Source organism: Trichoplusia ni, chromosome 9 (assembly GCF_003590095.1).
Source record: "Trichoplusia ni isolate ovarian cell line Hi5 chromosome 9, tn1, whole genome shotgun sequence".
Taxonomy (NCBI): Eukaryota; Metazoa; Arthropoda; class Insecta; order Lepidoptera; family Noctuidae; genus Trichoplusia; species Trichoplusia ni.
Window position 1 is genome coordinate 3,532,336 of NC_039486.1, and position 17,274 is coordinate 3,549,609.

The window sequence follows — 17,274 nt, forward strand, 5'->3', positions numbered from 1 at the left end:
TTCTTTCTGTTAGAGGTTTTTGAATTTCTGTTTAGAGCTGTAGCAGTTCTTTTCCAAACTTTCTTCCTTTGCGATACATTTTATTCCTGTTACTATAGCAAGTGCATTGCAATTCAACGTGGCTATTGTACAACATTTCATGGCAAGACGACCCCTAAGGCGAGGGAAACTGCGCTAGGGTTGTCGGACCCAGGGGGCCTTATCACTCATGCACTGATTAAAAACAAACTTACCTAAACGGAGGGTTTGCATATGGGGTATTGAGATGGGGTGAAAATATTAACAGTGACAGATATGAAACGAAATATCGAAACCAACCGGGTCTATCAATGGGAATCAAGATAAATTCTTTACCTTGGAGAAAAAATAATTTATTTTGTTTTAAGTAATCTTGTAAGTAGCATGCATGATTTTGTAAAAAGTGGCGTTTATCGCATTACATAATATTATATAATGTATTGTTATTTAGGATGACTAGATTTTTTACTTAAGTATTACCTCATGAAAATCACGCAGACAAAGTCGCGGGCAACAGCTAGTTCTTCATAACTATGAAATAGTATTACCTCATAGATTAGGTTTATAGTTACGTGTCATAATGAATCGCGTTAAAATGTTGGTGGACTCTGAACTATTGTAACACAATAAATATGAAATCGCATTTTTACATAATATATTATCTCTCATAATATATAAACTTACGCCAAGATCCCATAGTTGATTGTAGTAGGAACTCAGAGGCATTATTTGCATAAAACACTAAAAAACTGTTAAAAAAATCACTACACTTCCTAAGAATATCCATTGAATACCGAGACACATGATTTTCGTACGGGCGCAAGGTACTAGGCGCGCATGGCTTGAGAAGAGTTCGTGAAAACCCAAGGGCGGCGGAGCGATGAAGGGAGGTCTCGAGGCGGGCGCCCTCCGCCGTCACTATGCACTAAGTGGTAAGTGCAAGTTAACCGCTGGCGAGCTTGCAAGTCTCATCGATCGCATACACTTTCCTCTTTGGTACGCACCTGGGGTGAAGAACGCGGAAAACGTCTGGGACGAAACGCATCGAACATTTTTGGTCAGAAGTTACAATGTGCAAGAGAATTTGGAGCTTTTGACTGATTTTTTATATAATTTTGTTTGTAGTTAGGATCTTTTGTGATGTGCCCTTTAACGAGAATCAATTTCACCGTTATTCTACATTTCAATCGTCGTAAAACAGTGTTGTTAAATACCGTCTTAAATCTGCATTTATAGTTGTGTTTTTGGGCTAAACAAAGAGTTTGTTAATAAGGAGATCTCTACCTATTTTAGGTGGTTGAAAAAACAAAAGACAACAAAACTTTTCTTTGTTTTAAATAAGTTATCAGACTTTATGGCTCACTTCGGGGCCGTAACTTTAATACTCCACGTTATAAACCTTAAGCTCCTGCTTTATCGCTGGTTTAGTACTAATATTACGTGTTTTAGGGTACTTTAGGGAACAGATGACTGTTCCAGTAATAAAATCAGTCTACCTGCCTAACGTCTCTCATATAAATTGAATAAGTCTCTGGTCTGGGTCCGTTTGTTTGTAGACAAACAGAGAGAGCTTCGAATGAGGGCAAATAGATTTTAATCAGAAATCGGATAAAAGTTTCATGTTTTGCCTTTTTCCCAGTAATCTGGGTTCAGCATCCAGTTTGCCTGAAAGAACAAGATACCTAGTGCATATCGAATTATATTTTAACGTAAAAACATTTCGATAGCAATAATTCTGCGATCCTCTAAAGAAGACATAGCCCGCACTTATGAGGAAAGTATAACCAATCAAGATTATGAAATGAATTCTTCATGGTATATTGTAGTTTAACGGATGTTACCATAATCTTAAATACTTAAGCTTGGGGAAATGGTTAATGTAATTTCTGGCATATATTCAGGACACAGATAGTGAGTGTTTATAGATGTAATAGGAGCATTTCTTTCAACTTTATTTAAAGTTTCTGGCCCCACTATGCTAAGACTATCGAACTAGCCTTTAACTTTGACAAAACCAAGGACAGATCCTTTTATGTCAGGTTTGCTAAGTTCGATCGAATAAGGTGATAATTGCAAAAAAAAATGAGTCAAGATTGATTCATAAACACTCTCGAAATAATTTAATAAACATTACCTGCAGGATATTATATCGAATTTTATAAGGTAGTTATCGGTTATTGTAATCTTAAATACATGTATTAATACTAAAGTCCAAGGGCAACTTCTGACACATGTCTACTTATTAAGAGTTAGTCTGAAAAATAATAATCTGCACTATCTGCATTTCCTTGCCTTCCGCCACATCTAATTTAAAAAAATAAAACTAATTTCTCGAAATGCCTAATAAATCGGTCCTGAAAAGCAGTAGAGGAAAGAAATTCTCCGTGAATTCGTCCACATAGAGTTAAAGTTGAGAAAATCCAAAGCAACAAGGCCCTTACGCCGTGAGGGAAACTCAAAATAGTTGAAGGTCGTAAAAATTTAAAATTCTGAATGTGTAGCGTGTCGAAGTAATTCAGATGTAACCGGAAATTAATCGGAACCATTAAGCTATGTAAAAAGAATGTCGTACCCCAAGACATAAACAGTTCCCTTCGCTCAGATCATAATACCGATAACCTAGCGACTGGGTACATTCCCAAAGACCCCTAATTTATGTAAACCTACCAAATTTTATAGTTCCGTGCTTCCACAAAGTTTAAACCTGGCGTAATAAACCTGCGTATTTAGATAATCTGTTTTGGTGTATGAAGGCATGATGTGACGAGGGGAAGGCTTCAACCGTTTCAGTGCAAGTGGTGTTCAGGGTAGGTCGTGCGGGCCCCCGCGGGGCGGAGGGAGGCCGTAGTAGGAATATCCTTCACCTCCCGCGCTAGGTCAGGGTTAACTGTACCCCCGAGCTCGGGTGACGGAGCCACCTTCGACCTTGGATGGGATGCGTGCGTTAATGCACTTTGTATACGACACGGTACTTGCCGACACCCGTTACTTACAGAATACTCGTATACAATAGCTTTGTTTGTCAGCGCTCGCATCCCTCATAGTCCTCATACGAACTTACGTAATAACAGAGGATGTTTATGATACAGATTCCGAAATCGGTCTTTTACTGAGTACAGAACTGCCATCCAATGTGTCTCTGATATAAGTTCCGATTGAGATGTCTCCAGCTCAAGTGTAATCTACCCCAAACAGATTTTCATGTACATGAGTAAATTACAGCGAGCGCGTCGTCATAAAAACAAAACGTCCGTGGACATGCGTAGCCGATCTCTACGCTGCCAACAGTCGTAATCAACAGCAAAGTCCATAACAAACCTTATAGCTGGAGCTTTAGAGTAGATAATTCGTTAACTGAACCAGCTACGTGGAAATACATCAAACGCATTCAGTAATAGTTCACAAAACGCCTATTCTAAGGTTCAATTTTGGAGTTCGTATGTTATTTTCTTTTTGGGGATTCTGAGGCGGAAATTTTCGCGTTATCTTGAAGGGATAAGGTTGAGATTTGCGTGGGGAGTCGTATCGGGTGGTGGGTGGCAGTGGGTCGATACAAGCCGGGCGTCGGGCGCGCCGATCGATAGTGGAGAGGGGCGCTACCCCGGTCTTCGGTCCGTGCATCGCCCGCCGCGTGCCTACACACTCGTCAACAATACATTTGATATCTAAGTGACTTACTTTGTCAACATACATACAATGGGGAGTATCTTGTGAAATCTCAACTAAAATAGCTGATGATAGAATATGTTTACAATTTACAAACGTTCATTTATTGTATCGTTCACAATCGTCAAACATTGCTTCGCACATGAACTAATCATACGATTCCGTGAAGTATTCGACTGGCGAACCAGAATATCAATCTTTGAATCTCTATACATTTATGAATAAGTACTTTCTAATATGTGTCAACTTGATTTGAATTATACTAGAGTGTTCTATCTCTATCATCGATTTTCTTTATCTAATCTAGCAACTAATCGATAGGGCACTAAAGCAAGGTGTTTAATACATTCAGCCTTGTATTTTATATTGTTTGAGGCTGTGACATTACCTACCTACCCTACCTACCTATGTTAATTCACTTGCGTTTCAAGATCTGCTTTTTAGCTATTAAATCTCATTCACTATTTCAGTTATTACTTATTGAAAATAGAGAGTTCAAGTCTGTGTGAGCTCAAAGAATATTCCTTAGGCCATCTATATGATAAAAATGAGTATATATTTTTTTCTTAAATGTCTCTTCATACAAAGCAGTACTTAGAATGAGTAATGATTCTACTAAAGCAACAAATAAAGACGAATTGTTTTCTTTTATAACAAAGGATTAACAGTGTCTGATGTAACACTTTGCGTAATCAAGTAATTTGTGAATTAATGTTTTTGATATTTTCCTTGTATTAATTAAAAACAAAAGGTGCTAAATTTGAATAGCCCATTTAACCCTGTCGCTCAAAGAATAGGTATAATCTTCTTTTGTTTAACAATGAGTTCATTTCTAAGAACGCAAAGATAAAGGATTAAGGAAAAAGGTCGAATTATAATTATTGTTCCATAATGATAAATGCAAATTAATGGTGCAAACAAAGGGTTTTATTGAATTAATTATATATTTATGTCTAGATGAAAAGTTATTTGAGAAATAATTTAGGTGGTTGGCCTGTATTGGCTTTGATTGTTTTAAGCACGAATTAGGTCAAATTATGAACTATGAGAAATATTTACTCGAACCAGAGATAATAATTTTATACTCAGTTTACGGATTTCAAGAAGTAGCAATAGAAAAATTACAGCGAATTAAATGAATAGGTGCAGAAAATTATAAATTGAATCGTAGTACATTTCTAGTATCCCTTTCATGAGCCAAATTATCGAGCTAATGTACAATAAGAGTTAGTTAACCGTTAAATGCAAAATAACATCATAAAAGAGCCGTGTGAAACTAGTTTTTTTAAGAATAAAATTAGTATATAAAAAAGCAGCAACGAAAAAAAATTTACCGTTGTTTTAGTTGTTAGCCTACAAATTGCTCAAGTTTATTTATTCCCATGTAACATGACTTGCTGGTTATACTGGCCTTGATAATACGAAAATAGACGTTTTACGAGCAAAATAGCTTGAAAAGTCGCTTCGTTAGTTATACGCCCACGAGAGTCAGAGTTTTCAGTGGGTGTGTTGACTTGTTTAATTTAGATGGATCGGGTTCGTCGCTCATTTAATGTTTGCTTGGTTTAAACGCAAACTAGCTGTGCCCGTGACTTTGTCCGAGTGGAATCGTGACTTTGGGTAGTATTTTTAGACTTTATAAATTGGATAACCTTTTTCTAAAATCAACGTTAGGTGCAATAACATACCGTGAAAATTCTTTCAGAAGTATTTAATTTTCAGATTTAGTATTCATTGATTTTATTTTATTAACAGCATTTTGTTTAGAATTCTTCAAATTTTCCTCCCAAACATAAAACTAATGATTCTGAGATGAGACCCTAACCAAGAATTGTTAGGCTAGGCTTAGGCTTTGTGATGTTGATATTGAATCAGCCTCTCTAGCCAAGGTCTGTTTTAAAATTGATATTTTGATTTATAAGTGACCATTCGATGTATCGAAATGTAAATTCCACAATTCCAATTAAGCGTTTTCTATTACCGATTTGAGTGCAGAAAAGTCGCTTGGCTTGGATCCATTTTGACTCGTGCCCCACCCGCCGCGTTAGCTTATGATTAAGGACTTCGAAACTAGTCGGGCTATTATGATTAAAACGCTAGAGCCAACCGTAATTATTTTAATAAGGCAGTTCTATTGTGTTAAAAATGATATAGTCCGCTTCTCATCTTTGGCAGAACCGTATCTTTAATTGCTATGTAGATATTATCGGCAATGTAAAAAACCCATAATATATCGAGAAGACGCCACGGCATGATAATGATGTTAACATTAATAAAAAAGCGTATTCGAATTTGGTCGCGCATGACTAAATATAATAATGAAAAGTCGTTAACCTAAATGTTAATTGAAATAAGACAATATAAAAGCATATCACCGTTTATCGTTTAAATTTTGTTCTTGATAGACGGACTCTATTATATTTGCGTAAATCTTAAATTCGATATGTAAAGTTATAAAAAAACTTTGTGCCCATTGTACAAAGTTACTTTTGATATTAATATTTAATGGGTTTTGGTTGGAGTTTAATGTACCCACGGTGGTAAGACCACACGTCTACAATGTTAACAAAATGAAGAGTCATAGAGTCCTACATAATACATAACAAAGTAAGCTTATTCCATCACCCTTAAATCTCCTTCACGACATCTTTCACGTCTGATCTTATTTACTTAAACACTCACGAGTATTATTTAGATCATTTAGTATTAAAATAAATCTTTCTTCTTTGGTGTTTTGGGTTCAAGGCCGTACATCCCACCACACCCTGCGGCCTTCACCTGGTCGTCTACGCATCAACTGGGAGGCGCACTACGTTGTATCTCCCTAACTCGATACTATGTGCTACGCTCGCTAAATTTATTGAAAGCCTATTTTCATAGTGTGCAAAAATTAACTGAGTGTTGATGTTAGTTTAGTTTTAACTAAGTATTTCAATAGTTTAAGGGAAAAAAGTTTAACATATCCATCTAATAGAAGTAAACCGGTTTAGAGCTAGTCGGACTTGCTACCCTGAAGGTTTATCTCAAGTAAAAATTGCCAAGAAAAATAGTCAAACCATTGACATTTCCTAACATGGATTTCTAATAGTCTATCTATCACGGTTTACAATATTAAGCCTGTTGACGGGCTTTTCAGACGGGCAAACAGATATGCCCCAGTAATAGATTTACCTAACCTTTTATATATTTTTGATACGGAACGGGAAATTAAAATAAAACTGTATTAAGTGGTTAGGATTAGTTTGTAGACTTGAGTGAATAAGAGCAATTATATTAAGGATCATTTCAGAGTAGATATGCATAGAGATAGGATTGTATGACTTCAGAGAAGCAATTTTATGGTATCTTATACGTTAATGTTCTTCAGCTCGTTCACAGCCTCATTCCAGCTCAATAGGCAGCTGTGAGGCAGTCTAGACTCACCACCGTGTGCGTCAATCTTGATAAAGGACTTCGACTATAATAATATAGTGCGTTTGTGCAGTTTCCAAATTGATTTATTTAATCTGTATATTTAAAGTGTCGCACAAGTCGACAGCTGAACAGACACGAATCAAAAGTGTAGCTACGGCCGCACCACTAAACAATAAGTTTTTATGTCTAGGGGGCATTTTTCAGTTTCTTCTGAATCATGACTACAATGGAGCTGTTCCAAGAGGTCTCATGGAGAATAACCGGGCAAGAAGAAGCAAAGAACAGGGCTTATGGGCAAGAAACTCCCTTTTCATCATCCATACGTTTCCTACACCCATACATACATTCATCATCACTTACTTGGAAGTTGATGGTTGATGTGACGATCTTCATGGACTCGGCGTAGTTCCTCAGCACGGAGTCGGTGCTGAGGCAGCTCTGCCGCCATTCGTAAAGCTGTTCCAGCCGCGTCACGCAGCGCTCGCAGATCTTCTTCGGCAGGAAGTCGTCCTTCGATATCTGCTGGATTTATGGGGGAAGTTGTTAGACAGGTATTCATGGATCCGTAATGAAAATATCGGCGGGCTTTCTGGGGCGAGTTCCTCTAAATAAAACACATAATAACTTTACAATTATCAATCAATCAAATACGCCTACGCCTCTGCTGGACATAAGTATCCTCCAAGTTGCACCAAAAAGTTTATGTGGATCAAATCGCTCAGGTATAATATAATTACGTGTAGCCAAGAAAAGTCTTTATTTTGAGTTATTTCCATCCAAATTAATAAAAAATCTCTTTACTAAAGATAATAAAGGACCATACCATAAAGGAAACAGCCACTAGTCAAGTCAAGTAGGTAACATTCTTGTTTCCATTAAGAAAGGGAAAGAGCATATATCACTGCTCTTGTTGCCCACGGGTATCCTAAATTCCAATTCGAATCCATCATTTCGAATTTACATGATTGATCGACATAACATTTTCCTTACGAAACAAAGGAAGGGAAGTGAGTTACCATTCAAATCGTGACGTCAATTCCAGATCCGTGATTTGAACAGTTTAATAATATCGTCGATTCTATTCCACCACAATGTATGAACATTGATGAACATACTACGAAAGTCAACTATATTTCGTATTCGTAGACGAAAACGAGCCAAAAAATAAAATAAATTTATTTCTGAACACCGGAGACTTAGCAGTAACTTCATTATTCCACGATATAAACCACGCAAAATGAATTGTTCACTCGATAAACCACGACTTTCATCTACCATTCAATTTTGATCTTTATGTCAAACGACTTAGATGTAAAATTCATTACAGATAGTTTTAAAAGGGATTAAGAGGCACGTGATCACAATCATCCTTAGCTTAATCCGTGATTCTCCGATATAAAGGAGGTTTGCAATTATTCGGTGATCTGACCTACTTGGTACGTCGCGAGGTCATTACTCTGTACACTGTACGCGGTATTACGATTGCATTATTAAAGAAAAATCAATATCGTCTTCATTAAATATGTCCTATGATGTATGTTTGTGTGTGTTTTGATAAGGTATTTTGCGTTTTATTGAAGGGATCATAGAGTCTTCTTAGCGATATTAGATTTTGACGAATAGAGTTTAAAACTTTCTATTAATAGATAATAATATTACTGTTATGAAAGCTATAAAATTGACAGTTACAATGAAGTAAATGGCTCCGATTCAACTATATCTCAATTGCGATAATCTATTGTAAAGTGAGAATAACGCATTTAATGTTATTGAATTTAGGTACTGTAAGTTATTTTTATTTTCAGTTTTAAGTATTTTCATCACATAAAATCTAATTAAAAGCAGTAAAAAGCGAACGTAACTTGTTTTTATCTCAAGAAAGATCATTGCATATTTATTTTATGTCAAATCGGAAATATTGCAGCTTTTTTTTCTAAAAAAAATTCAACAGGTATTGTGTTATTTCGTTATTCCTTGTAGTAACCGTAGCGCACCGTAGCGCGCAGGCGTCTACGAATGCTACGTTCTGCCGCTACGTAGCAGCATTATTGCACTTCTTAGAATCACAAAGCCACTGTTTACTTCTCACTTTAACACTGACTCTAATATTTCACCACAACAATAACTTAATTTGGACATTAATTATGAGTTACGGAAATAAATAGTTCCTACATTAAGATATAATAGGCATCGGCCGTCACTGAGATGTCAAGGACAAAAGTCCAAGCTAAGGTACAAAGGCTTACTCACCATAGTTGGCAGGCAGGTCCTGAGTTTAAACAAGATCTGGCGCTGTTCCGACTCCTTATCGAAGATGTGGAGCCTGGGACCACTCTTCAAGGAGCACAGCCGACATAGGTCTGTGAACGCCGTGAAGTTGAGGTCCTCGGGCTCGGTCATCGCGAAGCACCTGATGAGGAGGTCAAGGAGGCAGGAGTTGTCCATGTATACGGCGGTTGTTCTCGGGTGGCGGGAGACAGGGTCAACGTCGCATGTCGCGGGTGCAGGCGTCGGGGAGGCGTCGCTCCGCCGCTGCGTCCGGGGGGCACTGGCGCGGCCCCGACACCCCCGGCGCGCCCCCGCCCCCCTGCCCCGCGCACGCAGGCCCCGCGCCCCCGGCCCGCGCCCCCGCGCCTCCACGCCGCGCCGGCCCCGGGGTGGCGGACAAGGAAAACGCCAGTTTTCCCATTTACTGTCTTACAATTCCTGTTTATCGATATGCAATTGATTTTATTGTTTGTTTGTGAAGCCACAAATAACCAAAAGCGTCATTTTTGTAGTAAGGAACATGTCTCGAAGGCTACGGCATTGGCATCGGGTATACTACATTGTACTACTTATCTATTTTTAGAATGAAACATTTCCGCATACGCAATTTAATAAATATGTCATACAGTAGACAGTTTTACACAGAATTCCAAAATGTAGCAACACATTTTAAATCTTACAAACAGCTACGAAAATCGAACGAAGCTGAACTATAATTAACCCTATTTAGGACAACATCATATTCCGCCGTCATTACAATAAGGTGTACATGTGACCTCCTTGCGGGCTTGCGCGACCCACAAATGACAAGACGTGTCAAACCAACAATTAAACGTCACAAAAACAAGATTTAATTTTATAATTTGTATAATAAAATGTCTATTGCTAGTTCAGATTCTGATGCCGAATACCATGCGTTTTCTGAACGTACCCTGGCTACTATTAAACCAGAGGCATATGAAGATGCAGAGGCTATAGAAAACACTATTTTGGCGAATGGCTTTGTGATTCTTGCTGTGAGTATCGGATTATAGTTCGTGCCTTTTTAATTTCGTTTCTACTGTCGAATGTGACTAAATAAAAGAAAAACCAATGAACAATTAATCGTTATTTATTTGAACAATTTTCGATGTTTCCGTCTCTATTGCTTTAAAAGCATCGGTCTTCAAATGCTTTATCAAGTGAGTTTATAAATATGTACTTAGGTTAATTAGTTTACGTACCTAAATAAGGATAAACAATCTTGTTAAACGAGTGATATATTTTAGCGGTATATTTAATTTGGTATCTCTATTGTCGTTTACCATTTCTGTACCCATTCTGTAAAACCAGTGTGAGTCATCAAGACATAAAAGGTCTCGTCTTTGAACTTTCAACTTCAAACGTGACGTCACTCGTAGAAATACCCAGATTTCTCTGAATAAAATATGACTGAAATTAGACTTTAGCGAAAGAGCTTTTTAAATTAAGCAAGTGTATCTTTAAAATAATTGGACGTTAAAATATTGTACCTAGAGATATCAATACTCTATGTAAACGATACAAGCTTTATCATAACAATTAATCGTGTCGATCGATTATTACTGAAACATAAATACAAACGGCGCGTCGCACGCACGCGCTCCCTCCTATTTTAATAACGTCTAATTTAGGTACCTATATTAAAAGAAATAGAACAATACTCTGGTGGACAATTAGTGGAAGAAAAAAAAGGTTTTAACTACAATATTATGATTATTATCAAAAGCTGTGTAGGTAATAAAATACGTTTCATATTTTCGAACTCTTATTATAGTTAGTTTCATTTAAAAAAAAATACAATATATTTTTTATTAAAAGAAAAATGAAGTCTAATGTCTGGAGCGGAACAGAACAGTTTTTATTAACAAAGTACCGAAGATATATAAGTGAATCTTCGGTTGGATTGCATTATTCTGAATACGATTAGAATCTTCACACAATATCTTTAGGTATCAGATTATTAAATCTTATCTTAACGCTTACATAACGGGTTTAAGTTATCAGAGGAAAAACAAATAATGCTATTAATTGATTAACCTTTACTAAAAATTAATTATCATCAAAGATAGTAGGCGTCATCAGAGGAGTCATCGATCAATTATGTCTACACTAAAAGTCAATTTGAGTATTTATTTGAGTACCAGCGGTAGCCTGCGGCTCTGGCCGCACGGGTTGTCGATGTTAAACATAATCCTGATTATTCATGTTGATCAAAACAAATACTATCTTACTTCTTATACCTCCAAGAACATGTGTACAAAGTTTCATTACGATCGATTTAGTATTTTTCACGTGAAAGTCTAAGAAAAAAACTTACATTCACGTTTATAATTTATATGCACTGATTTAGTAACGGCTTATTCATGCGTGTCTATCATTAGCCGACTAGATTTGGAACAAACTTGTGTCCTTAATCATGAGCTGACATATAGTCCATCTATTCCTTTTCCACAGAAATCTATATGAGTATCTATTATTTCCCTTGGATTTCCTCACTTTCACAAAACTATTTTAGTATTCCATAAATTGAAAAGGTTTATTTTTAAATTACTCGGTAGAATAGACATGATTGTAATACGAAGCTATTATTAGACAGGTGGGTTTTCCGGCCCATACCCTAACGCCGTTCGCCGAGCACGAGGTGGGTAGATCGGGTGTTAGAAAAACCTTTTTATGCGTCATGTTTATTTATAGTAGAAATGAGTTCTTTTATCATTTTTAAGAAATTGAAAAGTAAAACACTTTTCAACTGACCGTATTTTGTATTTTTTTATGTTGATTAGCTCAGAATTTTGGACTAGATTGATTCGGCTCAGTAGGTTTTTATTTGAAGTCAGTTCTACCTAGCCTTTTGTAGTTAATCTAATTTTATTTTTTCTAATATGTACGAGTTTCATGTTAACGCAATCTTAGATCTCTATAATTATATTTAATGAACAATAATTCGTAAATAATTTAATCGTTACTTCTGAATCATTTATCTCTGACTGAGGAAAAATGCTTATTCTCTCGATGTCTCTTCTTTTTTAAACGTCTAAAACGAAGAAACAAGCTGTTTTGACATGGTTGCGAATCTCACATCGACGTGAGGGGGACGTTATGAAGGGTGCTCCCTTATTACACAGATGATCGTGATTACAATAAGAAGTTATAACAAAGTAACTGTCCGTGTATTTTAGAAATTCGCCAGATTTTTAAGCGACTTCAAAAAAAGGAGGTTTGTTCGCGATTATCTCGTGTTCGGCTGAAGCAATTCGGATGTGGTTATCATTATTTATAGTAAGTGGGAACCATGTTTTTCAATTTAGTGGTAATTACTACTAATTACCTTTATCACGCTGACTTCTTCAACTTCCTTTTTAAAATCCGACACCTGGGTTTTTTATAGGGTACTTAAAAAAAACAAGCTATATCCTACTTAAAATTTTCATTTGTTAAAGTAGATACTTAGGTATTTTTTAACTCTACTGAACGTGTGTCTGATATAGTACAACGTTAAAGGGGGTGGTCACTGGTCATCCCCTCGCATCTAAAATTCACTGACCGCGCGCCGCTGATTTGAGGGACGTATGCAAAACTATTATTCACATTCGCATGACTGCTAAAAACAAAATCGATAAATGCTCCAAGGACGAAGCTTCAGTCAAATCTGTCTGTCAGACGGTGATTATAAAAAGTGGCATAAAATTCGTTTCATAAACGACGAACTGAGGCAAGAACAAACATAAAAAAATATACGGTATTCGGTCGAATAGAGTAAGCTCCTTTTTTAGGAGTCGGTTAATAAGGATGAGAAACGATAGATAAGGCGATTAGCAGATCCACTTGCGCCGGCTTAATAACCGCGATTTGCTGAGTTGCAATTTTGCCACAATATGGGATCGCGAGCGGCTTTATAGTCGTCTACATTCATCGCCCTGCCTTGACAATGAGAGTAAGTAATATTAAAACTACTTTTTTACGGAATCACAATTAAAATACTTTATCACATTGTTTAGGCAAACGTACACCTTCTCTTCTTTTTTGTTTTGGGGATGTTTATCAACATTCTGCATTGTCACTATTGCTGATTCAGCAGGGTTAAGGCTCATTTAGATGATGCTAGAAATATCATTCAAGCTACAGTAGGTACATTGTGCAGCTCGGGTATTGTAATTTTAAAAACCGTTTCTAATTTTATAAATATGTATAAGACAGTTCTCGACGAAAATTGTATTGATTGAACTGATACCCATGGAGAAAAAAAAGCATTTCCTAAGCTCATTTTTGTTAATTAAGAAGGAATTAGATACCCATGTATCTAAACATAACAAAGCGAGGTTCGAATATCTCATTTCAACCATTGTTCTCAAAATCTGTGCGCAAATGTTGCGAATAAAACATGTCCGTCTATTTTAAAACATGTTTCGTGTATTTCATCTACAGAGATGACCACCCCTCGTGTCCAGGCAGTCTGCCGCGGGCAGGCAAGGGTTGTGATATGCAAAACTCATATCGGCATTAGCTGAACTTGAAGAGGGGCGCCTTCATTATTCCGCGTCACATGCAACCCTTGTTATTGTAGGGTTGGTACGTGGTTTGATATTGTTGAGGAGTTTTTATTAAGACTAATCGAAAGAAAAAAACTAATACTTACCGACTGATGGTGACCGTCATTATTATTAGCAATCTATTTGAAAATAATATTTTGAGAGCTGTTTCAAGCTGTTTACTTATGCTAAAGTTTCTTCGAGGTAAAAAATACCCGAATACGTCCTATTCGGGTATTTTTACTATATATTCGTATTAGGAAACGTTTCATGTAGATAAACTATATCTTCTTATTTAATCTATCCAAACTTTTCACGTCAATAAAGCTAAATATATCACCTACACATCGTTCACATTCTGATACAATAATAAAAATGAATGAAAAAAATGTATAAAAGAACAAAATAATTTAAAATGTTTATGTGGCAACCCTATGTCATCAGCAGATCTTTGAGCCCCAGCTCTCGTGCCGGTCACCGGCGTTATCTATAGAAACCATAGAAAAAAACTAATTACGTCTCCCCTTGACGTTTCGAGGGGACTCTCTCATATCGCACATGATAATAATTGTTATTTGCATATCGTTTCGATTTTTCTATTTCTTTGGAGCAGCGGTTGTGATGTTGCGATAAATGGTATCGCGAAAATATTACGTGTAATTTATTTCTTTTCCCTTTTGTAGATTAACAAATTTAATCGTTTAAAGTCTGGAGTTATAAACGTCTAAAAAAGGCTGCCAGGCTAAAACGGTTATGGGTGGTTAATTTATTTCAATTAAAGGTTTAGTGCAAACTTACGGCTAGATTACACAAAAAATATCTAATCATTAAAAGGCAAATATTTTAATTCTTCTACTTATTTACGAAAAAAGTTTATGAAAAAATACATTCATAGAGTACCTAATAAGTGAATTCCTACTGTTTATTGTGTTGTTTCTCAGTTTTCTTTGGGCAATGTTATGTTTATCTCCCCTAAACAGCATTTGACGCATGACTCACCCTCGATACAAAGATAATGTCTGTGACAAGTCGTAAGAAAATAAATGGACGATGGGCAGAGCGATTGATATCACCGTTTGTGCGAACTTTTTACACGCATTGTTGTATTGTAAGGTGGCTGATAGATTTAGAAGTCTTCTGATGTTTGTGGTTCAAAATCAAAATCAAAATCAAAATTCATTTATTCAAATTAGGCTACTAAGTAGCACTTTTTGAAGGTCATTTACATTGGACAGCACCCAGTTTCGCCCACCCGTCACCGCTTCCTAAGTGCTTTTGCTGTGAGAGATGAAACGGCGCAACAAACTCCCCACAATTGCTTCCAATAACAATATAAGTACTAGCCTAGTTATCCGTAGTTGCGTCGCCGTGATTATGAAATAGGTAAAACCAAAAATGTATTATCGATTGAAAAATCACTTTTTTAATTTTGATGTAGATATGTACTTTGATCAATTTGCATGGATCACAAAGATATCTTCGTCGACAAAATGCATGAAGATTATATGATGTCGGAAACCAGTCTTTAACACGTTTGAATGAAACAGTTTACACTAGTTTCTATAATCGCACTTTCATATATCATGATTCGTTCAAATGAACCCAACCAAAAACCTAATAAAAATTGTTGCTAGGATTAGTAATCATCTATCACAGTTACTTCTACTCAGTCTATATAATCATACTTTAATAAGTAGGTATATCAAGATTTATTTAATTAATTTATACTTCAAATTCTTTCCTACTATTGTCGTTACAGAAGCGCACGGTTCGCTTGACCCCGGAGCAGGCGGCGGAGCTGTACAAGGGCCACTACGGCCGCCACCACTTCCCGCATCTCGTGGCGCACATGTCCAGCGGCCCTATCATCGCGCTCGTCCTCGCTGCTAAGAACTGCATACAGAAGTGGAAGGTTCTTATGGGACCCGCCATGTAAGTTTTTATATAGACGAAATGCCATCTGTCTGTGTCAAAATATAATAATTCAACGTGATCACGAGAATACACGCAATAACAGATTTGTTAAACTCGAAGTAGCAATAAAAAAAAAAACCTAATACCCACGACCCTGTTAAGTTCGCCGTATCGCTTGGACACAAGTCTTACTCTGATAGGTAATACTTAATAGGTACCTACCTATGTATAGTATATATACCTATGTATGTACGCTTAATATTAAACTGTTGGCCCATTACAGGTTTTTCATAAAAATCGGCTAAGATAAGGCAAGCCTATTAAATGTCCAGTTGCTAGTAATAATAGTCCATGAGCCTTAGCATACCTACTAAAGTATCTAACATCTAGGTCGGCAATAATTCGGTATATAAATTAGCCTTGACATGTTTGCAAAACAAAATTGATATGGCGTTGCTGTTTGATATGTGTTTATCATTTTTTATCAAACTGACCGACGCGGCGACGCGACGGCTAAAACTGGCCAATCACTCCAAATTTTAAATTGCGATTTATATCGATGTAGAATTGAGATGCCGCTACGCGCAAAGTTTTTTGCCTTCTCACTCGTACAAAGAACCCTACTGTTAAATCTCATAGTATTACCAGTTGGTTAAGGGCTTTTAATATTTTAGGGTATTAGAAGCCCAAGCGTACTGGCCGGACAGTCTGCGCGCTTGTTACGGCCGCCGTACTAAATATGGCGACTACTTCAACGGTCTCCACGGCAGTGAGAATCACGCTGAAGCGCTCAGAGAGATACACTTTTTCTTCCCTGATAGTACGTATCTATGATTCAAATGTTAAGCGAGTATTTGCTGCATTTTTCTCGAACAGTCAAAACATTATTTTCAATCGTCAGTAATTGCCCGAGCCTCAAATCAATACCATTGCCAGTTGGATAGTCCAAATAGTTCTAGATCGAATAAGACATGGTTTCAAAACAACAATTTAGAAACCACTACAAATATTGAGTTGCTAAAATAACTGTGAAAGAACATCGCTGCTGTACAGATCCAATTTTTTTATTCGATTCAGTTATACTAATCTAAGTTAAGGATCAATCAATTTGTTCAACAGTGATAGTTGGACCGTTGCCCCGTCATTGGCAAGTCAACGACTACATACAGAAGTACCTTGCTCCGTCACTGCTACCAGCTCTGAAGTCTTTAGCGTTTGAAAGGCCGGCGGCACCTGTGTTGTGGTTAGCCGAGCACCTTCGTAAGCACAACCCTAATGAGCCCGAGATTGCCCCGCAACCGGCAGAGCTGAGGGAAGAAAAACGGTGCCACACACCAGAGCCATCTGAAGAGTCAGTTGTGAAACTGTAGATCCTCTTATTAAGTAGGTATTGTCAATGTTAGCCCTGATTCTGTTAACACCAACTGAATTTAATTTGGACTGT

At 36.9% G+C, this 17,274-nt stretch overlaps 1 protein-coding gene across 1 annotated transcript; it reads left to right on the forward strand.

The window, feature by feature from the left end:
• The first annotated feature begins 9,813 nt into the window (after positions 1-9,813).
• On the forward strand, positions 9,814-17,268 carry LOC113497686 (nucleoside diphosphate kinase homolog 5-like). Its single transcript, XM_026877366.1, has 4 exons — positions 9,814-10,382; positions 15,676-15,848; positions 16,505-16,650; positions 16,950-17,268. Exons 1-4 carry the CDS (start codon positions 10,242-10,244, stop codon positions 17,198-17,200), a joined length of 711 nt encoding a protein of 236 aa, XP_026733167.1. The 5' UTR covers positions 9,814-10,241; the 3' UTR covers positions 17,201-17,268.
• Positions 17,269-17,274: the final 6 nt, after the last annotated feature.

Bases quoted from the DNA above. Each gene is read 5' to 3' on its own strand.
- LOC113497686 (XM_026877366.1), top strand. From the start codon at position 10,242: ATGTCTATTGCTAGTTCAGATTCTGATGCCGAATACCATGCGTTTTCT. The intron at 10,383-15,675 runs GTGAGTATCGGA...TTGTCGTTACAG, and splicing joins ATGGCTTTGTGATTCTTGCT to AAGCGCACGGTTCGCTTGAC. The intron at 16,651-16,949 runs GTACGTATCTAT...TTTGTTCAACAG, and splicing joins ACACTTTTTCTTCCCTGATA to TGATAGTTGGACCGTTGCCC.